Raw genomic sequence first — 20288 nt, 5'->3', positions numbered from 1 at the left:
TGTCATCTCCCGTCTGGATTACTGCAACTCACTGTTGGCTGGGCTCCCTGCCTGTGCCATTAAACCCCTACAACTCATCCAGAACGCCGCAGCCCGTCTGGTGTTCAACCTTCCCAAGTTCTCTCACGTCACCCCGCTCCTCCGCTCTCTCCACTGGCTTCCAGTTGAAGCTCGCATCCGCTACAAGACCATGGTGCTTGCCTACGGAGCTGTGAGGGGAACGGCACCTCCGTACCTTCAGGCTCTGATCAGGCCCTACACCCAAACAAGGGCACTGCGTTCATCCACCTCTGGCCTGCTCGCCTCCCTTCCACTGAGGAAGTACAGTTCCCGCTCAGCCCAGTCAAAACTGTTCGCTGCTCTGGCACCCCAATGGTGGAACAACCTCCCTTACGACGCCAGTACAGCGGAGTCAATCACCACCTTCCGGAGACACCTGAAACCCCACCTCTTTAAGGAATACCTAGGATAGGATAAAGAAATCATTCTAACCTCCCCCCCCTTAAAAGATTTAGATGCACTATTGTAAAGTGGTTGTTCCACTGGATATCATAAGGTGAATGCACCCATTTGTAAGTCGCTCTGGATAAGAGCGTCTGCTAAATGACTTAAATGTAAAAGTAAATGTATGGTCTGACAGTCCTTTAGGTGCCTTTTGGCAAACTCCAAGCAGGCTGTCATGTGCCTTTTACTGAGGAGTGGCTTCCGTCTGGCCACTACAATAAAGGCCTGTTTGGTGGAGTGCTGCAGAGATGGCTGTCCTTCTGGGAGGTTCTCCCATCTCCACAGAGGAAGTCTGGAGCTCTGTCAAGTGACCATTGGGTTCTTGGTCACCTCCCTGACCTACTTAGAGATTGCTCAGTTTGGCAGTGGAGGACAGCTCAAGGAAGAGTCTTGGTGGATCCAAACTTCTTCCATTCAAGAATAATGGAGGTCACTGTGTTCTTGGGTACCTTCAATGCTGCAGAAATGTTTTGGTACCCTTCCCCCAGATCTGAGACTCGACACAATCTGGTCTCGGAGCTCTACACACAATTCCGTCAACCTCATGGCTTGGTTTTTGCTCGGACCTGCACTGTCAACAGTGGGACCATATATCGACAGGTGTGTGCCTTTCCAAATCATGTCTAATCAATTGAATTTACCACAGGTGGACTCCAATCAAGTTGTAGAAACGTCAAGGATCATCAATGGAAACAGGATGCACATGAGTTCAATTTCGAGTCTCATAGCAAAGGGTGTGAATTCTTAAGTAAATTTGCTAAAATGTCTAAAAACCTGTTATCGCTTTGTCATTATGCGGTATTGTGTGTAGATTAATGAGGGAAACAATTATCTAATCAATTTAAAAAATAAGACTAATATAAAATGTGGAAAAGGGGAAGGGGTCTGAATACTTTACGAATGCACTTATCTACAATACAAAATCCATGTTTATGTGTGGGTAGAGTGTGTGTCTTACGTGTGTGTCTGTGCGCGTGTCTCTTCACAGTACCTGCTGTTTCATAAGGTGTATTTTATCAGATTCTACTGCTTGCATCAGTTACCTGACGTGGAATAGAGTTCCATGTTGCCATGACTCTACGTAGTACTGCGCGCCTCCCATCGTCTGTTCTGGACTTGGGGATAGTAAAGAGACCTATGATGGGATGTCATGTGGGATATGCATGGGTGTCAGAGCTGTGTGCTAGTAGTTTAAAAAGATAGCTCGGTGCATTCATCCTGTCAACACTTCTTACAAAAACAAGTAGTGATGAAGTCAATCTCTCCTATACTTTGAGCCATGAGATTTACATGCATATTATTAATATTAGCTCTTCGTGAACATTTAAGGGCCAGCCGTGCTGCCCTGTTCTGAGCCAATAGTAATTTGAGGTCCCTCTTTGTGGCACCTGACCACACGACTGAACAGTAGAGCAGGTGCGACAAAACTAGGGCCTGCAGGACCTGCCTAGTTGATAGTGTTAAGGCAGAGTAACAATGTATTAAATGGACCGATTTCTCCACATCTTAGCTACTGTTGTATCAACACGATTTGACCACGACAGTTTACAATCCAGGTTTCCTCCAAGCAGTTTAGTCACCTCAACTTGTTCAATTTCCACATTAATTATTACAAGATTTAGGCTTTAGTGAGTGTTTTGTTCCAAATACTTCCAAATATTTCAAAAACGAAAAGCAATGTAACTTATTCCTTGCCACCCATTCTGAAACTAACTGCAGCTCTTTGTCAAGTGTTGCAGTCATTTCAGTCACTGTAGTAGCTGACGTGTATAGTGTTGAGTCAACCGCATACATAGACACTGGCATGTCATTAGTAAAGATTACTTTTCTCAAAGGGCCTAGACAACTGCCCTGGGGAATTCCTGATTCTACCTGGATTATATTTTAATGGAAGCGCCTCAAACAGCACCCTCTCTGTTCTGTTAGACAAGTAACTCTTTATCCACAATATAGCAGGGGATGTAAAGCCATAACACATACATTTTACAGCAGCAGATTATGATCGATAATGTCAAAAGCCACACTGAAGTCTAACAAAACAGCTCCCACAATCGTTTTACCATATGTGCCGTGCTTGCTGAAAGTCTGTTGTCAATTTGTTTACTGTAAAATAGCATCGTTTCTGGTCAAAAAAAGGGGGCAAAAGTTGACAAATTTTCTAAAAGGCTGATTGGTCGGCTTTTGAGCCAGTAAAGGGAGCTTTACTATTCTTTGGTACCGGAATGACATTTCCTTGCCTCCAGGCCTGAGGGCGCACACACGCACACACACACACACCTTCTAGTAGGCTTAGATTGAAGATATGGCAAATAGGAGTTGCAATATCATCCGCCATTATGCTCAGTAATTTTCCATCCAAGTTGTCAGACCCCAGTGTCTTGTCATTGTTGATAATTTAAGGTGCTCCAAAGCTTTTTACTATCATTCTATTGGCTGCAGAGGTTTTTTTCATTATTTCTAACATCCTACAAGTGTTGCTGTTATACTATGAGTGACTCAAACATAAGATCAATGGCCCGATGCCATGACATTTTAATTTTTGATTCTCCGACTGTCTAGTTATTTTGGTGATCATTTTTTTAAACAAAGTGTGTATACAAAAATTATAGCTCCATTATCTTTTCTACATACTTTACATCTGGTTTAAGTTGTTTAATTAAAATTAACACTGAAAACATTTTTTATTAAGAGAGCAAGATTTTTGTATATATCTTTGAGGGGCAACAACGATTTAGCAGGGGCAGCCCACCACTGCTAAATGCATATAGGGAAAACACTTAACAATCGATTATGGTGTTGTCTACATGGCAGTCCCCCCACCCAACCACGTTCAACCCTCAGATCGAGCTGCAGCTGAGACTGTAATAAGTAAAAAGAGGGGCAAATAGGAAGCCAGTGGGCCCAGTATGAATATTTAATCTGCTACCAAATCCAGTGTTTGGTTTCAGATAGAGAAAATGAGCATGACCCGTTCCCAACCCCCACTACACAAACACATTTCTCCCCAATGTTGCTTGTCAATTTGTCCTCAAACAGCTTTTCGGACATTTAGAAAGTCACTGGCTGTGTGGACCTGATAGATGGGCAATCTTGGAGAAGAGAAATTATAACTACCAACTCTATTGAGGTGCTGCAGTAAGCAAACAATGCACCACAGCTGTGTGTAAAATTTGAGCATTCATGTAGAATATTGATATGAATTCCTATTGTAGCAACATGGCTGAGCAAAACTTTGATTGCAGTTAGCGTTTATTAGAGTTGTATAGTCAATTAAAATATAAAAAATGTTCCTACTCAGTGATGGCAGTTATGTTTTATAAGAACTAATATCAATCAAACCTTACAACTATCCTACTGGTAGAAGGCCATATCTTGAAGATCTTTCGACACTGACAGGACATTATGTGAAGAGAGAGGGAGACCCACCTCCTGTATGGTTCTGCTGCCAGGGAAGTTGAGGTTGTAGTCTCTCTGGGCTTCACGGTGGCTGATGACGAGCAGGAAGTTCTGATTTAATGACTCCTGAAGAACGCTGGAGAAGGAGGAACAAATAAAACAAGAGTCAAGTGGAGAACAAGCTGAGACTAGTCAGACACTTATCCCTGCAGTGAGATGACTTCCTGCGTCTCCCCTGGGGCTCGTGCCCACTCCTCCGTCTCTGTCCAGACAGGCCTGGTGCCGGGTCCCTCTTCTGCGCAGCAACCTGCTAGCCTGATCCCTGAGCCAGCATGGGGTGGTCAGGACACGGGGCCACAGCAGTGACATCAACATTGCTGGTCTGGCAGACAAGTCAATGTATTGATTTGTCAGACTGACTTTTCTCAAAGTTGCTCCTATACATTGGGCCAGAGTGGTTTTTAATAAGGGCAGACAAGTGGAGAGTTCTAGGCCCTAGCTTGCAGCTATGAACTATGACTGAGGATGTGTACAGTACAGGAAGACACTGTGTGCTTCACAGAGAGATTAAAGTTTTGGACGCTTCACTTATAATAAACGTTGAGGTTAAGTAGCGGTTTGAGCAAACGCTCAGTCTGTGTTCGTGAATATGAATCGGAAGCTTAGTCCAAGCCAGGCAGTTAATCAGAGCTCAACTCGAAGCGAGGAGGAAAAGGATAGTCGGAATTAATATGTAGCACACATTAATTATGCAATCACTGCCTTAATCTGCGCAGATCTGGACGAGCTTATGTTAACAGAAGCTCAAATTTACTGTAATGACAGCATATTTACATTGACTAAAACTACGAAATCAATATGTAAATGTAATGTTTGTTGTAGCTAACCGGGAAGATTGAAAATGTGTGGTGTGGAAGGACTGGATGCATATGTAATGGGTTGAGCAGGGAGAGGCAGGCAGGAGAAAGGGAGGAATGGGGAATCACATAGGGGACCAAGCTAATATCGGCATGATTTGTTTAGACACAGTCCCGACTGATTCTGGCAGACGAAACAGCAAAGGGGAAAAGTGGGTAGCTGTGTTGTAGCATTACCATAAGCCATTGTGAAGACAGCAATAATAATAAATAATAATATAGGGACTTATGGCTTTACACAGTAAACACTTTGAACGTGAGTGGACTATGTGGCCCATACTGTGAGGCATTTGTCTCCTCTGTTACTTAGCGATTTGGCTTCCAGCAAGTTGGTCGTATTGAGATAAAAGACCTGAGCAAATATAGAGGAGAATTAATATCTTTGCTTCCGGGGTCCTACTACATTTACGTTACATTTACGTCATTTAGCAGACGCTCTTATCCAGAGCGACTTACAAGTACATACATTCATACTTTTTTTTTTGTACTGGCCCCCCGTGGGAATCGAACCCACAATCCTGGCGTTGCAAGCGCCATGCTCTACCAACTGAGCTACACGGGACCGTGTACTACTACTGACTCAACAAAGTGCTTTCAGCTCCTCTCATGATGTCCTCTCTACACTTGACTCCCATCAGGCTGTCCTGCGTCTGAGCGTTTGCGCCAGCCGTCAGTGACCTCTATACATGGAGGCACCGGGCCGTGTCCTCTCAGGAGTACTTGACACGGCATGAGGTGTTCTGAGTAAAATGTCACTTAACTTTATAGACAAAAAAATAAACAGTTTTGCAGGGGAGGAGCAGTCTCAACAGATTGGTTTCATTCTGAGATAAGCCTCTGAGAGTCCCCAGGCACAGAGCAGACACACAGACCTTATTAAAATAGCCCTGCCAGAGAGACACACACACTTTTCCCTTTACGTTAGAACACCACACACACTGACCATCTCATCTGTGATGTATGATCTAAAGAGGTCAAACTACAGGCAGACATACATAACCATCCTACCTCCACATTCTGTATCTGCAACATAATAGGCAAATACGCAATCTCCCATGATCTGGTATGTCTTGGTCTGCCATTTTGTCTCAAGACCAATCAGCATACTAATTGTTAATAATTTCCACTGATTTTTGCCAGCCAGCATCTGAGGCATCAGTATCTCTGAGGGGATAACAAACTGGGGAGGGAGGGACGCTGCAAATTAATTCCAAATGTCTAATAATCCATTTGTATTTCACATTCAGAGTTCAAATTAAAATAACCTTCAATAAAACACACTTCCTGGAAGCAACAGAAATAGATGAGTCGCATTAATATATAAATCAACCTACATTATTTATGCAAGAGATTAGCTCCATCTAGATACCCTCCTGTATTAACCGTCTGTCAACACAGACACCGGGAAACGTTTGTTTGGCTCAGGAGTGGATCTCGGTAACTACCTTTGAGGAGGGAGCGCTTGTCTGAAATCTCCAAAGCCTCCCAATTTATTTAAAATCAAACAGAGGATTGACTGAGTGGGCCTGGTGATATGGATAACTATTTGATTAGTCTGTTTGGTTTAGGTGTGCAGAGATGTGCTTTGAAGTAATTGACTACTGTGGCTTTTATTTGTTAAGTTATGTCCCATGTTCAGAAACTTCTCCAAATTATTACAAAGGAATAGGAACTAAATCAGAGGTAAAATGTTATTTTAAACTCAAGCAGTGAGTATATTACATATGGACACAAGTACTCCTTGCATAGTAATACACACACAAACATCCCAGTGAAGTATTAAATATTGAAGGTCTATTCCAGCAAGCAATCAATATGATTATTTTGGAATAAATAAATTGCCACCAAACATAATTGCCTTCCATAACTTAAGGCAATAGATAAATAGTAAAATGTGTTAATGACATATACTAATCATAATTGATTTAGCCTACGTATTATTTCCTACAAAGTTTCATTTCAATTAGAGTTAAGCAGGCTTGAACGCACCACCCTCTTCAGTACAACTCAGAAGAGGCTACTGTACATCTTGGTTGTTCCCTGTGATTTAAAAAGGTGGTACCCAAGCTAGCCCTGCTAGTAGTGCCCTGTTTCAGCAGGTATTAGTACAGGGTTTGTCAGAGCGGTGGGATGGCAGCTCTCTGACCGCAGCAGACTTCCAGCTCTGTGAATGCGCTGCAACGGTTATTTTTAATGCCGCTGTGCTAACAGCTTGCCTGCCCTCCCTGTAGGAGGCCTGCTCCTCTGAGCGGTGTGATCTGTCACCCTCTTCCAGCAGCAAAGATCACAACAGGGTCGCCACACACCCTCACCAAAATAGTTTATGGAGGATAATGAGCACCTAACACTGAAAATGATAGCACTAAGAAAATTGTACCACTAAGAGACACTGCAGTGGCCATGGTTATCCAGAAAATAGCCATTAGCTGCCTGCTACACAGTCAAACCTCTTCTTACTGGTTGTCAAAGACGCACAGCCAACGGCAGCAGTAGCCTTCTCTCTTTTTGGAACTCAACACCCTACATATTTGTGAGATATTATAGAACCCTAACCATACAAGGCATTGCAATATTTGACCCGTGTCGGTATCTGGCCGTTTCTCTGTGTTTGATTCAATGGGTTCTGAGATGAACACGGGGGAAGAAACATGAGACCAGCTGTATTGACTGTTGTCTTCCTGTCCGACACACGTCGGTGCACAATGACTTCTGTAGAACCAGAGTGACTCCTCATAATGCATGGCAGTGCAACGCGTCTATCTCCTCAGCAACCCCTCTGGGCCCGACAGTCTCCCTAATCAACACAGATAATTACACAGACACATCCCCTCCTGTTACAACCGACAACAGACACACTCCAACAGCACTTCAGCTCATCAACAATTACAGGAGCAATGCCTTAGAGCGAGAACGGTGTGAAAGGCACTACATTCGGGGAATTCTGAATAGGATGTTGCTAAAGTATGCTCAGATAAAGATTGAACATGTGTACAGCGTACCAAATATTGACAAGCCTTATTAGTGTGGTTTGTTGCCATGCTGGTGAGCAGATGTAGCAGATAGAATTATTACAGTGAGTGGGATTTCGTTATTAGTATGAACTTTACCTGGCTGATACAGATGAAATATCAGATCAGTAACAAAACCAGCCTTCGTGACAGGATTATAGCTTAATGATGAATATTATGACATTTTAGAAGGAGACATGGCTAAAGCCTCATTGGATTCATAAAGCTTGGTAGAATGACCTTCTAGAGTGGCTTAATGGATCCTCCTCATTGAATTTCAAATTTCTCTCAAAATTACAGAAGTGAAAAAGCTGCTCTACTATTTGTATAGGAAGAGAATATTTTCAGCAACAAAATAAAGACTGGAAATAGCAACAAATACAGCAATGAAGAGCATTATTTACATTACACAAAGAATATTTCAGTAGGATTTCACTTCAAATGTCAAAATAAATTACAGAAGCCTTCTGTGCACAAGGGTCAAATATCTTTGTAAATATTCAAATTGGAAGCTATAGTACAATATTCATGGCATATATTCCATAAACTATTTTTAAAATGACTAGGTGTACAGTGCCACCTAGTGTTCAACCCATATGAAAATGGCTTTGTTGGCAAAGTGGTGCAGTCCTGTTGATTTACCAGTCCTTTTGATGTTGGTAAAAATCAATTCTGCTGCATATTGAGGTACTGGGGGGTATTGGGTAAACAGTGTCAGTTACCTGCTGGGAATTGTTTGCTGAATGTGACTCAAAACAGGAAACAAAAGATGAGTGTAAGTGAGTCAAGTTGGGTACCTGTTTTGGCTGGTGCTGGCAGTGGGTGCGATATCTGGGGTCAGCACATACAGGCTGTTGTTCTTGGGCAAGTGTAAACTTCGCAGAACCGTCTGAGGACACAGGGACAGACCAATAAATAATACAAAGTGGTACTTTATCTATCCCCACTAGATGGGTGTGAGTGACATTTGTAAAACCTCATCCGATGTGAAAAATAAAAGATAAAACTAAAAAGGTGGCAAAGAGATGCTTTAAACATGCTAATTTCAAGAGGTATTACATTAACCAAAACAATAGTTTTGAGAGAAATACTCACAATGTCAGATACGTCTCCACTTTTCCAACCCTTTAACTGCATTTTTGATATGGGGACCTGAAGCTCTGTCTCAAGAATATGTTTGATTTCCCCTACAAACAATAAAAGGAAGAAACAAGTTGTAGTACTATGAACAGGCAGTTGGACATATCCCCACCATAAGATGGTAGTAATAGATGAGAAAACCTGTTTTCAAAGCAAAGTACAAAATTCATTGTGTATTCATGAAATTTTACACCTTACAAGCGATTTACATTTGAGTAAATCATTCGTAATACACACTTCCACTACCTTATCTTCACAACATAAATTGCTTCAACACTGGGTACAAGTGTGTAGATTCTGAGAAAGGGTTCAAAGTCTAAAAACGAAAGCACTATACCTAGGTGTTGTATTGACCAACATCGCTCCTTTTACCAGAAACCCACAATATTTTGGATTCTCAGTAACACCACATCTGTAACACCCACATTTTCTCTGAGTAAGCAGTAAGGGTGTGTGATGTATTGTATTTATTATGGATCCCCATTAGTTCCTGCCAAGGCAGCAGCTACTCTTCCTGGGGTCCAGCAAAATCAAGGCAGTAATAAAAACAAAAAGTTTTAATTACAAGACATTCACAACAGATTAATGATGAGTAGGCCCGTAGTGGAATATTAGTGTAGGAACCATAGTATGAAGAGTAGTGTATGGTGAGCGCATCTCCTCACCAACTGCGCTGCCCTCCTCTACGACCACTTCCACAGTGCGCTGGCGGTACTCCACCCGGAAGTTGAGCAAGCGCGGCTGCCGCTCCACAATGTGTCGAGAGGGGAGGACAGGGCAGAAGGCTGAGGAGGAGGATGGCGGAGAGGAAGACGATGAGGTGGCTGGTGGGGCCACTGCTGCCTCTGCTGTTGCTGCTTGGCTGTGAGGCCCATAGATGTTGGCCTGGGATGACTCGCTGGGGAAGTTTTTGTGGGTTCAGACAGTAAGCAGAGGTTCAGAAAACGTCAACACAGGGAGCATCATGTAGTGCAGTTCAATATCATATAGAATTGTATACAGAGTTTAGTGTGTCTATAAAAGTAGAAAGTCTACCACCAAAATAGTGTAATTCTCAGACTACACCATTGAAATGCAAAAACAAAGCAAAATATTTCAGTAAACTCAAACATTTAGCCCATGCAGATTTAACTGGGTTTCTGAATACTTTATCCACTGCAGGAAAAAATTATTGTCCACTAAATAGGCTAAAGCAGGGGTGTCAAACCAGGGGTCCGATCCAGCCCACGGGTAGTTTGAGCAAAAAAATAAAACTCATACTTTAAAATGCCTAAAAACCAAATAGAAACTGTGCAGACGTGATAAAGGACATACATTCTTAAGGCTTCTTGACTGTGTCCAGCAAACTAATAAATCACAGATATGAAAGATAGACAGAGAGTATCGGAAAATTCCCAAAAACGATGGGTAGAAGACTATATAATACATTTTCAGGCCGGCCCTCCGGACCTCATTGAAACCCCTGGACTAAACCTTGGAAATAGCTTGAATATGATTTTTTTTAAATAATTTTCATGCTTGTTGCTTCTTCCCCATCACAAATGATACAAGCAGCACTGAACAGAAATATTCAAAATCCACAAAATACCCACAGCCCCCTTCTGAGGCAGCAACAAGAGCCTCTCAGCAGCAATACAAACAGTTTCAGAGTCAGTGTAAACAGGCTTTAGTGGATAATATGGGCAGGGCCCAACAGATGCTGAATTGTCTGCCACAGAACAAATTCAGTCTTATTTTGCTGCAGAGGCCAGAGACACAAAACATATTTTTTTCTCGCCCTCTCTCCATGTCTAAAGCCTGAATTCCCTTGAGGCTCTGTCCCACACGGCAGTAAATAATGTATTTTCTCTCTCCCAACCCGAACAAAGACGCTTCTCTTTTCCTAGTGGGTCAGCACATATCGTGCTGGGAGGGAGAGCAGGGTCTTGCACAAAGGCTGTATTTATCCAACCTGATTACAATACCAAAAAGGTTAAAGACGTTGGGGGTTCTGAGGGCACGTAGGAAATCATTAGAGATCAATGTTCCATGATAATGGCATAAAAACAACATACCGTACACAGAAACCACTTGTGAGGCTTGGATTCACCCACAGGCAAGAATTAGGCCTACCATCATAGGCAGGTGGAAATGATGGTTCAGGGAGAGCAGCGGCTTGCTGTTGGCCATATACAAGGGTCTAACCCTCTAAGGCTGCATGGACAAACACCTGTCCTACAGAGATCTGCACAGGTGCATAATGACCTCTTATATACTAAGAACCACAGAATAAGAAGTCTACAAGCATGGATGTTAGGAAAATTAGATCAAGTCATAATCAGCTATGCAGTAAGCATTTACATATAGACAGAAAACAGACAGACAGTTTCAGGTAACTCACCATTAGCTAGTAAATTCAGTGAGTGAAAAGGAGGTTCAGTGAGTGAAACAACAGCCAATACCGCAAATAAACACTTCCTGTACCTATACAAATTAGAAAACTAGAGTGCACTGATATTTCAGTTTCAGTATCTTGGTGCAAAACTGTTATACACAGTTGATTGTCATTCATATCCATCATAGAAGATGTTTGTGTGTTTGAGTTGTACTCTCATCAGGGGTGCAGACAACCAAAGAAACCATAACATGGTCTAACAACGAGGACATGCTCTGCAATTTCTTAAACAGGATGAAAAAAGCAAAGTCAGAATTCACCCTAGATGGTAGGCTATACATTTCCCTTGCAACGTGATGGAAGGTTTTTGTAAGCATTCTAAACTACAATTTGAAACTTGGCACATTGATACCGAGGATCGTTGACTATTATGAGTGTTAAAAATAATACAAACGGTTGTTCCATGGCATACATCTAGATGGCACTCTCCACCTAGTCAGGAGGCAGGCTTGGGGATAAGAGCAGGCCTCCAGCTGGCTCCGGTCACCTCAATGGAGCCGTTTACTGAGGAGGAGTGCCATCCTACGAGAGCAGCCTGGTGCCAGCCAGTATACGGGCTGACTGCAAGTCACACAGCCAGGCTCCATTCATAATTATGTGTGCCCTTAAGAAACTATGTTCTCATGCCCAAAGTCTTCAGAAACTCGCAAAATAAACCGTTTAACAGAATGTGCCCAGTCAATGTATTTGTTCTTCAGCCCAGTGTATTCATGAGTTCGGACTGACCGTTGAGAAAAAACGTGAGCCACAATGCCTCAGAGGCGTTTTTCTCAGTAGCTGTTTTAATTTCAGTTTTTGGGAAGATATTCCTCTCTATGTTCTTTCACATAAAAACACATTTGCTTCTGTTGATACTCTATACTCAAAGACCATACCAAATACTGTCAGAGTTATATTTTTCTGCCTACCACTGAAATGCAGTAATTCAAAGCAATGTCAAGCCTACAACTTTGAATATCACTTCAAACAATAACCACCCCCACAGTCTTTCGCTTGATATTGCCCAGCTATGGGCTACCAATCTGGTTGTTTGATTTCTACCTAATTTGGTGTTCAAATCTTGACTGAATAACTACATGACACAGCTTTGTGGGGGAAATGAGATCCAAAGCCTCAATTTCCTGCACTGATGATCACGATTTTTTCCATCATGTCAGTCAGTGCCTACTCAATAGGCTTTGTACAAGAACTACATATTCAAGAGGTCAAGTGACTGATTTAGCCATTGATTACTACATGTATCCTGAATCTTCTGAACTCCTCAATCGTCATCAGGCCACAAGGTTATTGCTGTTTTAAAACATAAAACCTAGCTCTTGACAACTAGGCCGACAGACGAGACCACAGCTGCACTTTATAAAGTGATATAAATTGGAAAAAATATTTTGCAGGAGCATGAACAAGTAACCACCATTGCTTCAAAATGTGCTTTCACTGTGAGTTCTAGATACTAAATTTCTACAACCTCTAGCAGAACCTGAATTGTTTGCCGTTTGGGGTTTTAGGCTGGGTTTCTGTACAGCACTTTGTGACATCAGCTGTTGTAAGAAGGGCTTTATAAATAAATTTGATTGATATTCAGGTCAACAAAACAAGGTTCTTGGCCTTGCGCACACCTGTGCTTACATAAAGTACATGAAGAGCATGTGCTATGGTAGTATTCTACTCTAGCTTGTGAATTGAAATGAGAAACAGTTGATTTTCGTTTGTTTCTGTGTAGCAGGTAGAACATCACATTGACGGCAACGCGTTTTTGCATATGACACTATGCCATATGGTTCAGAGGGGTTGGGTTAAATGCGGAAGATACATTTCAGTTGAATGCATTCAGTTGTACAACTGACTAGGTATCCCCCTTTCCCTTCCCTTATACTTACCTCCTGTGTACAAGTTGTGCATCCTATTTTGGTTAACATATGACTTTCTGCAATATGGTCAAAACATTAGTTTGAGGGGATGTTTAGAAAATGCAGAGTGAACACTTGATTCACTTCTGAAGATGCAACAGTCATTTCTGGCATATTACCTTTGCAAGATCCCATTCTCTTGTGGCATCACACCATTGATGGCTGCCTGTAGAAAGAGAAAAGACCATGGAATAAAATGTGTCGCAAAGTATTACACTCTTTAGAGCATGCATGTTCAAACACTGATAATCAACAGTAAATGTTCCCATAACTATCTACTGCCAGTTCCTGCCAATAGAACTACAGTCATTTGAATTTCAAAGGCAACTTTTGGTAGCCATACGAGTGTCTATGAGTGTCTCTACAGCAAATATAATTCTGAAATGAATGTTACTGTACAGGATGATAGTCAGACACAGCTAGGATTTGAAAGCAAAGGGAATGTAATGCAAGCAAATGAGGGGGCACTGGTGCCCAAACGATGATATGACATTCACACGAGAACAGATCATTAATGAGAAAGGAGGTTGAAGTATGTCGTTGGCCTCAGAATTTTTTTTAAACCGTGAAACTGATTTAGGGGAACTGTTGAGGACACAGACCAGCAAGAGGACAATACTTGCAATGAGTTTATTAGGGGCCCATTGTTAGGAGACCTATTGAGATGAGTGCTCTAGAACACTTGGAAATGTCCAGCAGTGTTCCCAAACATTGCAAAATGTACCATCAACTAAAACATAAAATAATTTTAAATTGACAAAAATACCAGAGAAAATTGTAATTGTGAAAACTTGGCAAGTATTTTAAGAAAAGTTTGTAAGTAGGTCTACTAGTGAAGCCACAAATCCATGAGAAAGGGCCACCGAGTATTTAACACTTGTTCGCTGTCCTGTCACAACACACAGGTTTCTTTTGTACATTTTGCTCAACCTAACAGCACCGAAAAGGAACTGCAAGTCATCACATTTACAGGTGCGTTTAACCACTGCTTAGGCTCTGCTTGCTTGCTTTGAAAAGCTGCCAGCACAAGAACAGCGCTCTGCTAAATATAGCCCACCCCATCCAACACACACTATGATAAAAGGGTTACATTGTGGATATAAAGTAAAACCGTTTCATACCGCTCCTTTGAATCTCAAACTTGAAATCAAAACTGACAGAATACTTTCTTTATACGCCCATTAAAGAGGGGTGGTAGGTATCCCAAATGATGTCTCACTGATAAACGGAGACACATGGCAATGATGGTGCATTGTTGATTGAAACGTCACAATCAAGGTGACAATACATCTCAGTAATAAGTGTCCCATTTTAGTTCAAATAGGAAGCAAACTGAAATAGACTGTGTGCTTTTAGCAGCTATGCTTTTTGCTTCTTTGGTCATTTGAATTGGCTTACAAGTTGAAGTAACTAGCAAGCACCAGTGCTCACAGTTGTACTGTAGTATGATTTGGTCAGGTTCACCATGTAGACTAAGCCTTGGTGGATGAAAGGAGTAGTTGTGAATTAGGCCTACCTAGGCCTTCAATTTATATAAATAGGTCTTCATTTAAAAAAAATGTATCTCAGCATACAGTAATTGGAGTATCACTAGACATTATACTAAAAAAATAAATAATGGTTAGGCATAATATTCTAGAAACGACAACATTAGTTCTTTCAGCATAAAGCACATACAGAAATCTATAACTCACATTACACAAGGGTACGTGCAACACTGTAAAGCAAGGTCCCCAATAGGCGGTCCGGTGATTTTAAATTGGCATCCCGAGTTTTCGGAGCAAAATAGATTTTGAAATATAATTTTTTTGTATAATTTGTTGTTGGACATAAGACTATAATATCACCAGGAAATCTACTCAGTGATTTTAATTTAGGAGATCTGTTCAAGTATTCAAACGCATAAATAGAGGCATACGTGATCGTATTCCAATGTAATCAAGGTCTGATTCTGTTTTTGTCAAATATTATATCCATTTGGGACGGTTGCGATCAAATTTGCTGTGTACAATTTATTTAGAACTCTAACTAGGTTTCCACACAACCTATGTATGCGAGTAAAGTACAAAAATATCACGACAGGCCTGATGGAAATAGCAAATTCATCTGTAAACTTTGCAAATGGCAACAAAAAACAGGCTAGACAATGTGGGATCTTTTGGGGTCAAACATTCATTATGCGAGAAATGGCGGCGGAAATGTCACAAAAAAAAAAGAGAGAATACATTTACATAAGTATTCAGACCCTTTACGCAGTACTTTGTTGAAGCACCTTCGGCAGCGATTACAGCCTCGTGTCTTCCTGGATATGACACTACAAGCTTGGCACACTTGTATATTGGGAGTTTCTCCCATTCTTCTCTGCAGATCCTCTCAAGCTCTGCCAAGTTAGATGGGGAGCATAGCTGCACAGCTATTTTCAGATCTCTCCAGATGTTTGATCGGGTTCAAGTCCAGGCTCTAGCTGGGCCACTCAAGGACATTCAGAGACTTGTCCCGGAAGCCAACTCAATGCAGGAGTGGCTATGTGCTTAGGGTCGTTGTCCTGTTGGAAGGTGAACCTTCACCCCAGTCTGAGGTCCTGAGCGCTCTGGAGCAGGTTTTCATCAATGATCTCTCTGTACTTTGCAGCGTTCATCTTTCCCTCGATCCTGACTAGTCTCCCAGTCCCTGCAGCTAAAAAACATCCCCACAACATGATGCTGCCACCACCACACTTCACCGTAGAGATGGTGCCAAGTTTCCTCCAAACGTGACGCTTGGCATTCAGGTAAAAAGAGTTCAATCTCGGTTCCATCACACCAGAGAATGTTGTTTCTCATGGTCTGAGAGTCCTTTAGGTGCCTTTTGGCAAGCTCCAAACCTTTTACTGAGGAGTGGCTTCTGTCTGGCAACTCTACCATAAAGGCCTGATTGTGGAATGTTGCAGAGATGGTTGTCCTTCTGGAAGGTTCTCCCATCTCCACAGAGGAACTCTGGAGCTCTGTCAGAGTGACCATCGGGTTCTTGGTCATCTCCCTGACCAAGGCCCTTCTCCCTGGATTTCTCAGTTTGGCAGGGCAGCCAAATCCAGGAAGAGTCTTGGTGGTTCCAAACTTCTTCCATTCAAGAATGATGTAGGCCACGGTGTTCTTTGGTACCTTCAAAGCTGCAGAAATGTTTTGGTACACTTCCCCAGATCTGTGCCGCGACACAATCATGTCTCGGAGCGCTACGGATAATAGCTTTGACCTCATGGCTTGGTTTTGACATGCACTGTCAACTGTGGGACCTTATATACACACAAGTGTGTGCCTTTCCAAATCATGTCCAATCAATAGAATTTACCACAGATGGACTCCAATCAAGTTGAAGAAACATCTCAAGGATGATCAATGGAAGCAGGATGCACCTGAGCTCAATTTCGAGTCCAATAGCAAAGGGTCTAAATACTTATGTAAATAAAAGGTGTATTTTTTTTATAGAAGGTGCAAAAATTCCAACAAACTGTTTTCACTTTGTCATAATGAGTATAGCGCATAGATTGATGAGGATTTTATTTTATTAAATCAATTATAGAATAAGGCTGTAAAATAACAAAATGTGGAAAAAGTCAAGGGGTCTGAATACTTTCCGAATGCACTGTAATAAACTTGGAGTCCCGCGATGATACGTTGTGTGGTCCTCCCACAACAACTCGGGAAAGCATGCAGTAATTTGGTTACAGATTAAATAAATTATGATAAACTTCACAGGGTGGTGAATGTGCACGGTGATTCGCTTGATGCTCCTTTCCAATAAATTTTGAGGGTCTTACTCTGGTCTGGTGACATGATGATCAATGCTTGGCTGCAGTTTGACAAATAAAAATAATCCTGCTCTTTTGATCATAATAATCTCATAATGTAGGCAACGCCTACACCGCATCTGCGAGCTGTTGGCTAGAGACCACGTGCCATCTGCATGTGAACGTGCCTTAGGCATGCTGCAAGGAGGCATGAGGACTACAGATGTGGCCAGGGCAATACATTGCAATGTCCGTACTATGAGACGCCTAAGACGGCGCTACAGGGAGACAGGACGGAGAGCTGATCGTCCTCGCAGTGGCAGACCACGTGTAACACCTGCACAGGATCGGTACATCCGAACATTCCACCTGCGGGACAGGTACAGGATGGCAACTGCCCGAGTTACACCAGGAACGCACAATCCCTCCATCAGTGCTCAGACTGTCCTCAATAGGCGAAGAGAGGCTGGACTGAGGGCTTGCAGACCTGTTGTAAGGCAGTTCCTCACCGGCAACAACGTCGCCTACGGGCACAAACCCACCGTCGCTGGACCAGACAGGACTGGCAAAAAGGGCTCTTCACTGACAAGTCATGGTTTTGTCTCACCAGGGGTGATGGTCAGATTCGTGTTTATCGTCGAAGGAATGAGCGTTACACCGAGGCCTGTACTCTGGAGCGGGATCGATTTGGAGGTGGAGGGTCCGTCATGGTCTGGGGTGCTGTGTCACAGCATCATCGGACTGAGCTTGTTGTCATTGCAGGCAATCTCAACGCTTTGCGTTACAGCGAAGACATCCTCCTCCTCCATGTGGTACCCTTCTCCTGCAGGCTCATCCTGACATGACCCTCCAGTATGACAATGCCACCAGCCATACTGCTCGTTCTGTACTTGATTTCCTGCAAGACAGTAATGTCAGTGTTCTACCATGGCCAGCGAAGAGCCCAGATCTCAATCTCATTGAGCACATCTGGGACCTGGTGGATTGGAGGGTGAGGGCTAGTACCATTCCCCCCAAAAATGTCCGGGAACTTGCAGGTGCCTTGGTGGAAGAGTGGGGTAACATCTCACAGCAAGAACTGGCAAATCTGGTGCAGTCCATGAGGAGGAGATGCACTGCTGTACTTAATGCAGCTGCTGGCCACACCAGATACTGACTTACTTTAGAACCTCCCCCTTTGTTCAGGGACACATTCCATTTCTGTTAGTCACATGTCTGTGGAACTTGTTCAGTTTATGTCTCAGTTGTTGAATCTTATGTTCATACAAATATTTACACATGTTAAGTTTGCTGAAAATAAACAGTTGGCAGTGAGAGGACGTTTCTTTTAGTGCTGAGTTCATAATGAAAACACTTTTTATTTATTTATTTTTTATATGAGAATTTAACCGCCAAAGTCATTTTTATGTGCACAGCGTTGTCACACAGCCTTTAATGCGCAAAAAGTACATTTGAGGGAAACATCTGATGGGAAAAAAACACATTGTTTTTATGCAGATTTCAGAATATTTGCATGGAAATCTTTGCCAATTGGATAGAAAACTAGCTTCTGTTCTGGCCCCCGACCATCTGCTCAAGGAAGAAAAATAGGCCCACGGCTGTGATTGGGGACCAATGAGGTAAAGGCTATAGTCACTACAGTGGCCAGGTTGTTTAACAATTTTAATAGCAAAATAAGTATATAATATATTTTTAATTTAAAAGAAGAAAATGTCAGGTTTGTATGACCTGATGTGTGAACTTACCACTAAATCCCAATTATTGAGTTCTAAGAGCGTGATTGCCTCTGCAATGTTGTCAATGCCAGTGCAGGCCTGTAAGAAAAACAGAAGAGGTAATGTACATAAAACACAAGGACCAAAGGAAAGTGTAATTGAGCATTTATGATGCTGCCCGAAAATACCAGCATTATAGATTTGATTCCTGCATTTGCAACATATACTGAATGTGCCAGTATGACCTGTTCTGTAGCCTAAGTCACTTTGGATAAAAGCTACTGGTAAATAAACCAAGGCCAACTTTGAAATGTTCTTAGAAACTGACGAGTTTTAGAAGATTTGTTTGTTGTCACTTGGGCTCGTGCAGTGGAGGAGATCTTCGTGGGCTATACTCAGCCTTGTCTCAGGGTAGTAAGTTTGTGGTTTGTTGATATCCCTGTAGTGGTGTGGGGGCTGTGCTTTGGAAAAGTGAGTGGGGTTATATCCTGCCTGGTTGACCCTGTCCGGCGGTATCGTCGGACGGGGCCACAGTATCCCCCGACCTCCCCGTCTCAGCCTCCAGTATCTATGCTGCATTAGTCTGTGCCATGGAGCTAGTGTCAGTCTTATATCTGGTGTAATTCTCCTGTCTTATCTGGTGTCCTGTGTGAATTTAATTATTCTCTCTCTAATTCTCTCTCCCACCAGGGGACATGAGCCCTGGGACCATGCCTCAGGACTACCTGGCCTGATGACTCTTGGCTGTCCCCAGTCCACCTGGTCGTGCTGCTGCTCCAGTTCCACCGGACACGCTAACTTGTACCAGATCTGCTGTTTTCGACTTTCTACCGCACCTGCTGTCTCGACCTCTGAATGCTTGGCTATGAAAAGCCAACTGACATTTTCTCCTGAGGTACTGACCTGTTGCACCCTCTACAACCACTGATTATTATTTGACCCTGCTGGTCATCTCTGAACATTTGAACATCTTGAAGAACAATCTGGCCTTAAAGACCGTGTACTCTTATAATATCCACCCGGCACAACCAGGTTTCTTCCTAGGTTCCTGCCTTTCTAGGGAGTTTTTCCTAGCCACCATGCTTCTACATCTGCATTGCTAGCTGTTTGGGGTGTTAGGCTGGCTTCTGTATAGCACTTTGTGACATCTTCTGATGTAAAATGGGCTTTATAAATACATTTGATTGATATTAAAATATTGGGTTTATAGCTAACTTTCAAAAAGTTCCACATTCCAAATGTTCCTAATGGACAGTGAGCTTAAAGTACACTGCTCGCATAAATTGCCATTATCAATACCATAACACTGAATGATACTGTAATTTACCTGGTATCAACCACCCAAATGAATTACTCTGGTCCTCAATGAATGAGGGTCCTCCACTCAGTATATCACTGGGTGGTTTGACTGACTGGTCATTATCAATATAACGACATGTTTCAGTGGCCTAGAAGTATTTACATTGCACAAACCAACTATGCTCAAGCTAGTATTAGTGCT

The 20288-nt window shown here is 42.5% G+C and overlaps 1 protein-coding gene across 1 annotated transcript in view; it reads right to left on the bottom strand.

The window, feature by feature from the left end:
* Window positions 1-20288, bottom strand: part of faf1 (Fas (TNFRSF6) associated factor 1) — a 79984-nt gene that overhangs the window by 58745 nt on the left and 951 nt on the right. The window contains exons 2-7 of the mRNA XM_055861226.1: window positions 18818-18886; window positions 13426-13472; window positions 9631-9863; window positions 8921-9012; window positions 8623-8714; window positions 3931-4036 (exon numbers count right to left, since the gene is read on the bottom strand). Coding sequence (XP_055717201.1) covers window positions 3931-4036; window positions 8623-8714; window positions 8921-9012; window positions 9631-9863; window positions 13426-13472; window positions 18818-18886 — 639 coding nt within the window. The remainder of the gene's footprint in view (window positions 1-3930; window positions 4037-8622; window positions 8715-8920; window positions 9013-9630; window positions 9864-13425; window positions 13473-18817; window positions 18887-20288) is intronic.

The sequence above is a fragment of the Salvelinus fontinalis genome, chromosome 14 (assembly GCF_029448725.1).
Source record: "Salvelinus fontinalis isolate EN_2023a chromosome 14, ASM2944872v1, whole genome shotgun sequence".
Taxonomy (NCBI): domain Eukaryota; kingdom Metazoa; phylum Chordata; class Actinopteri; order Salmoniformes; family Salmonidae; genus Salvelinus; species Salvelinus fontinalis.
This window is presented reverse-complemented; position numbering and strand designations above follow the sequence as displayed.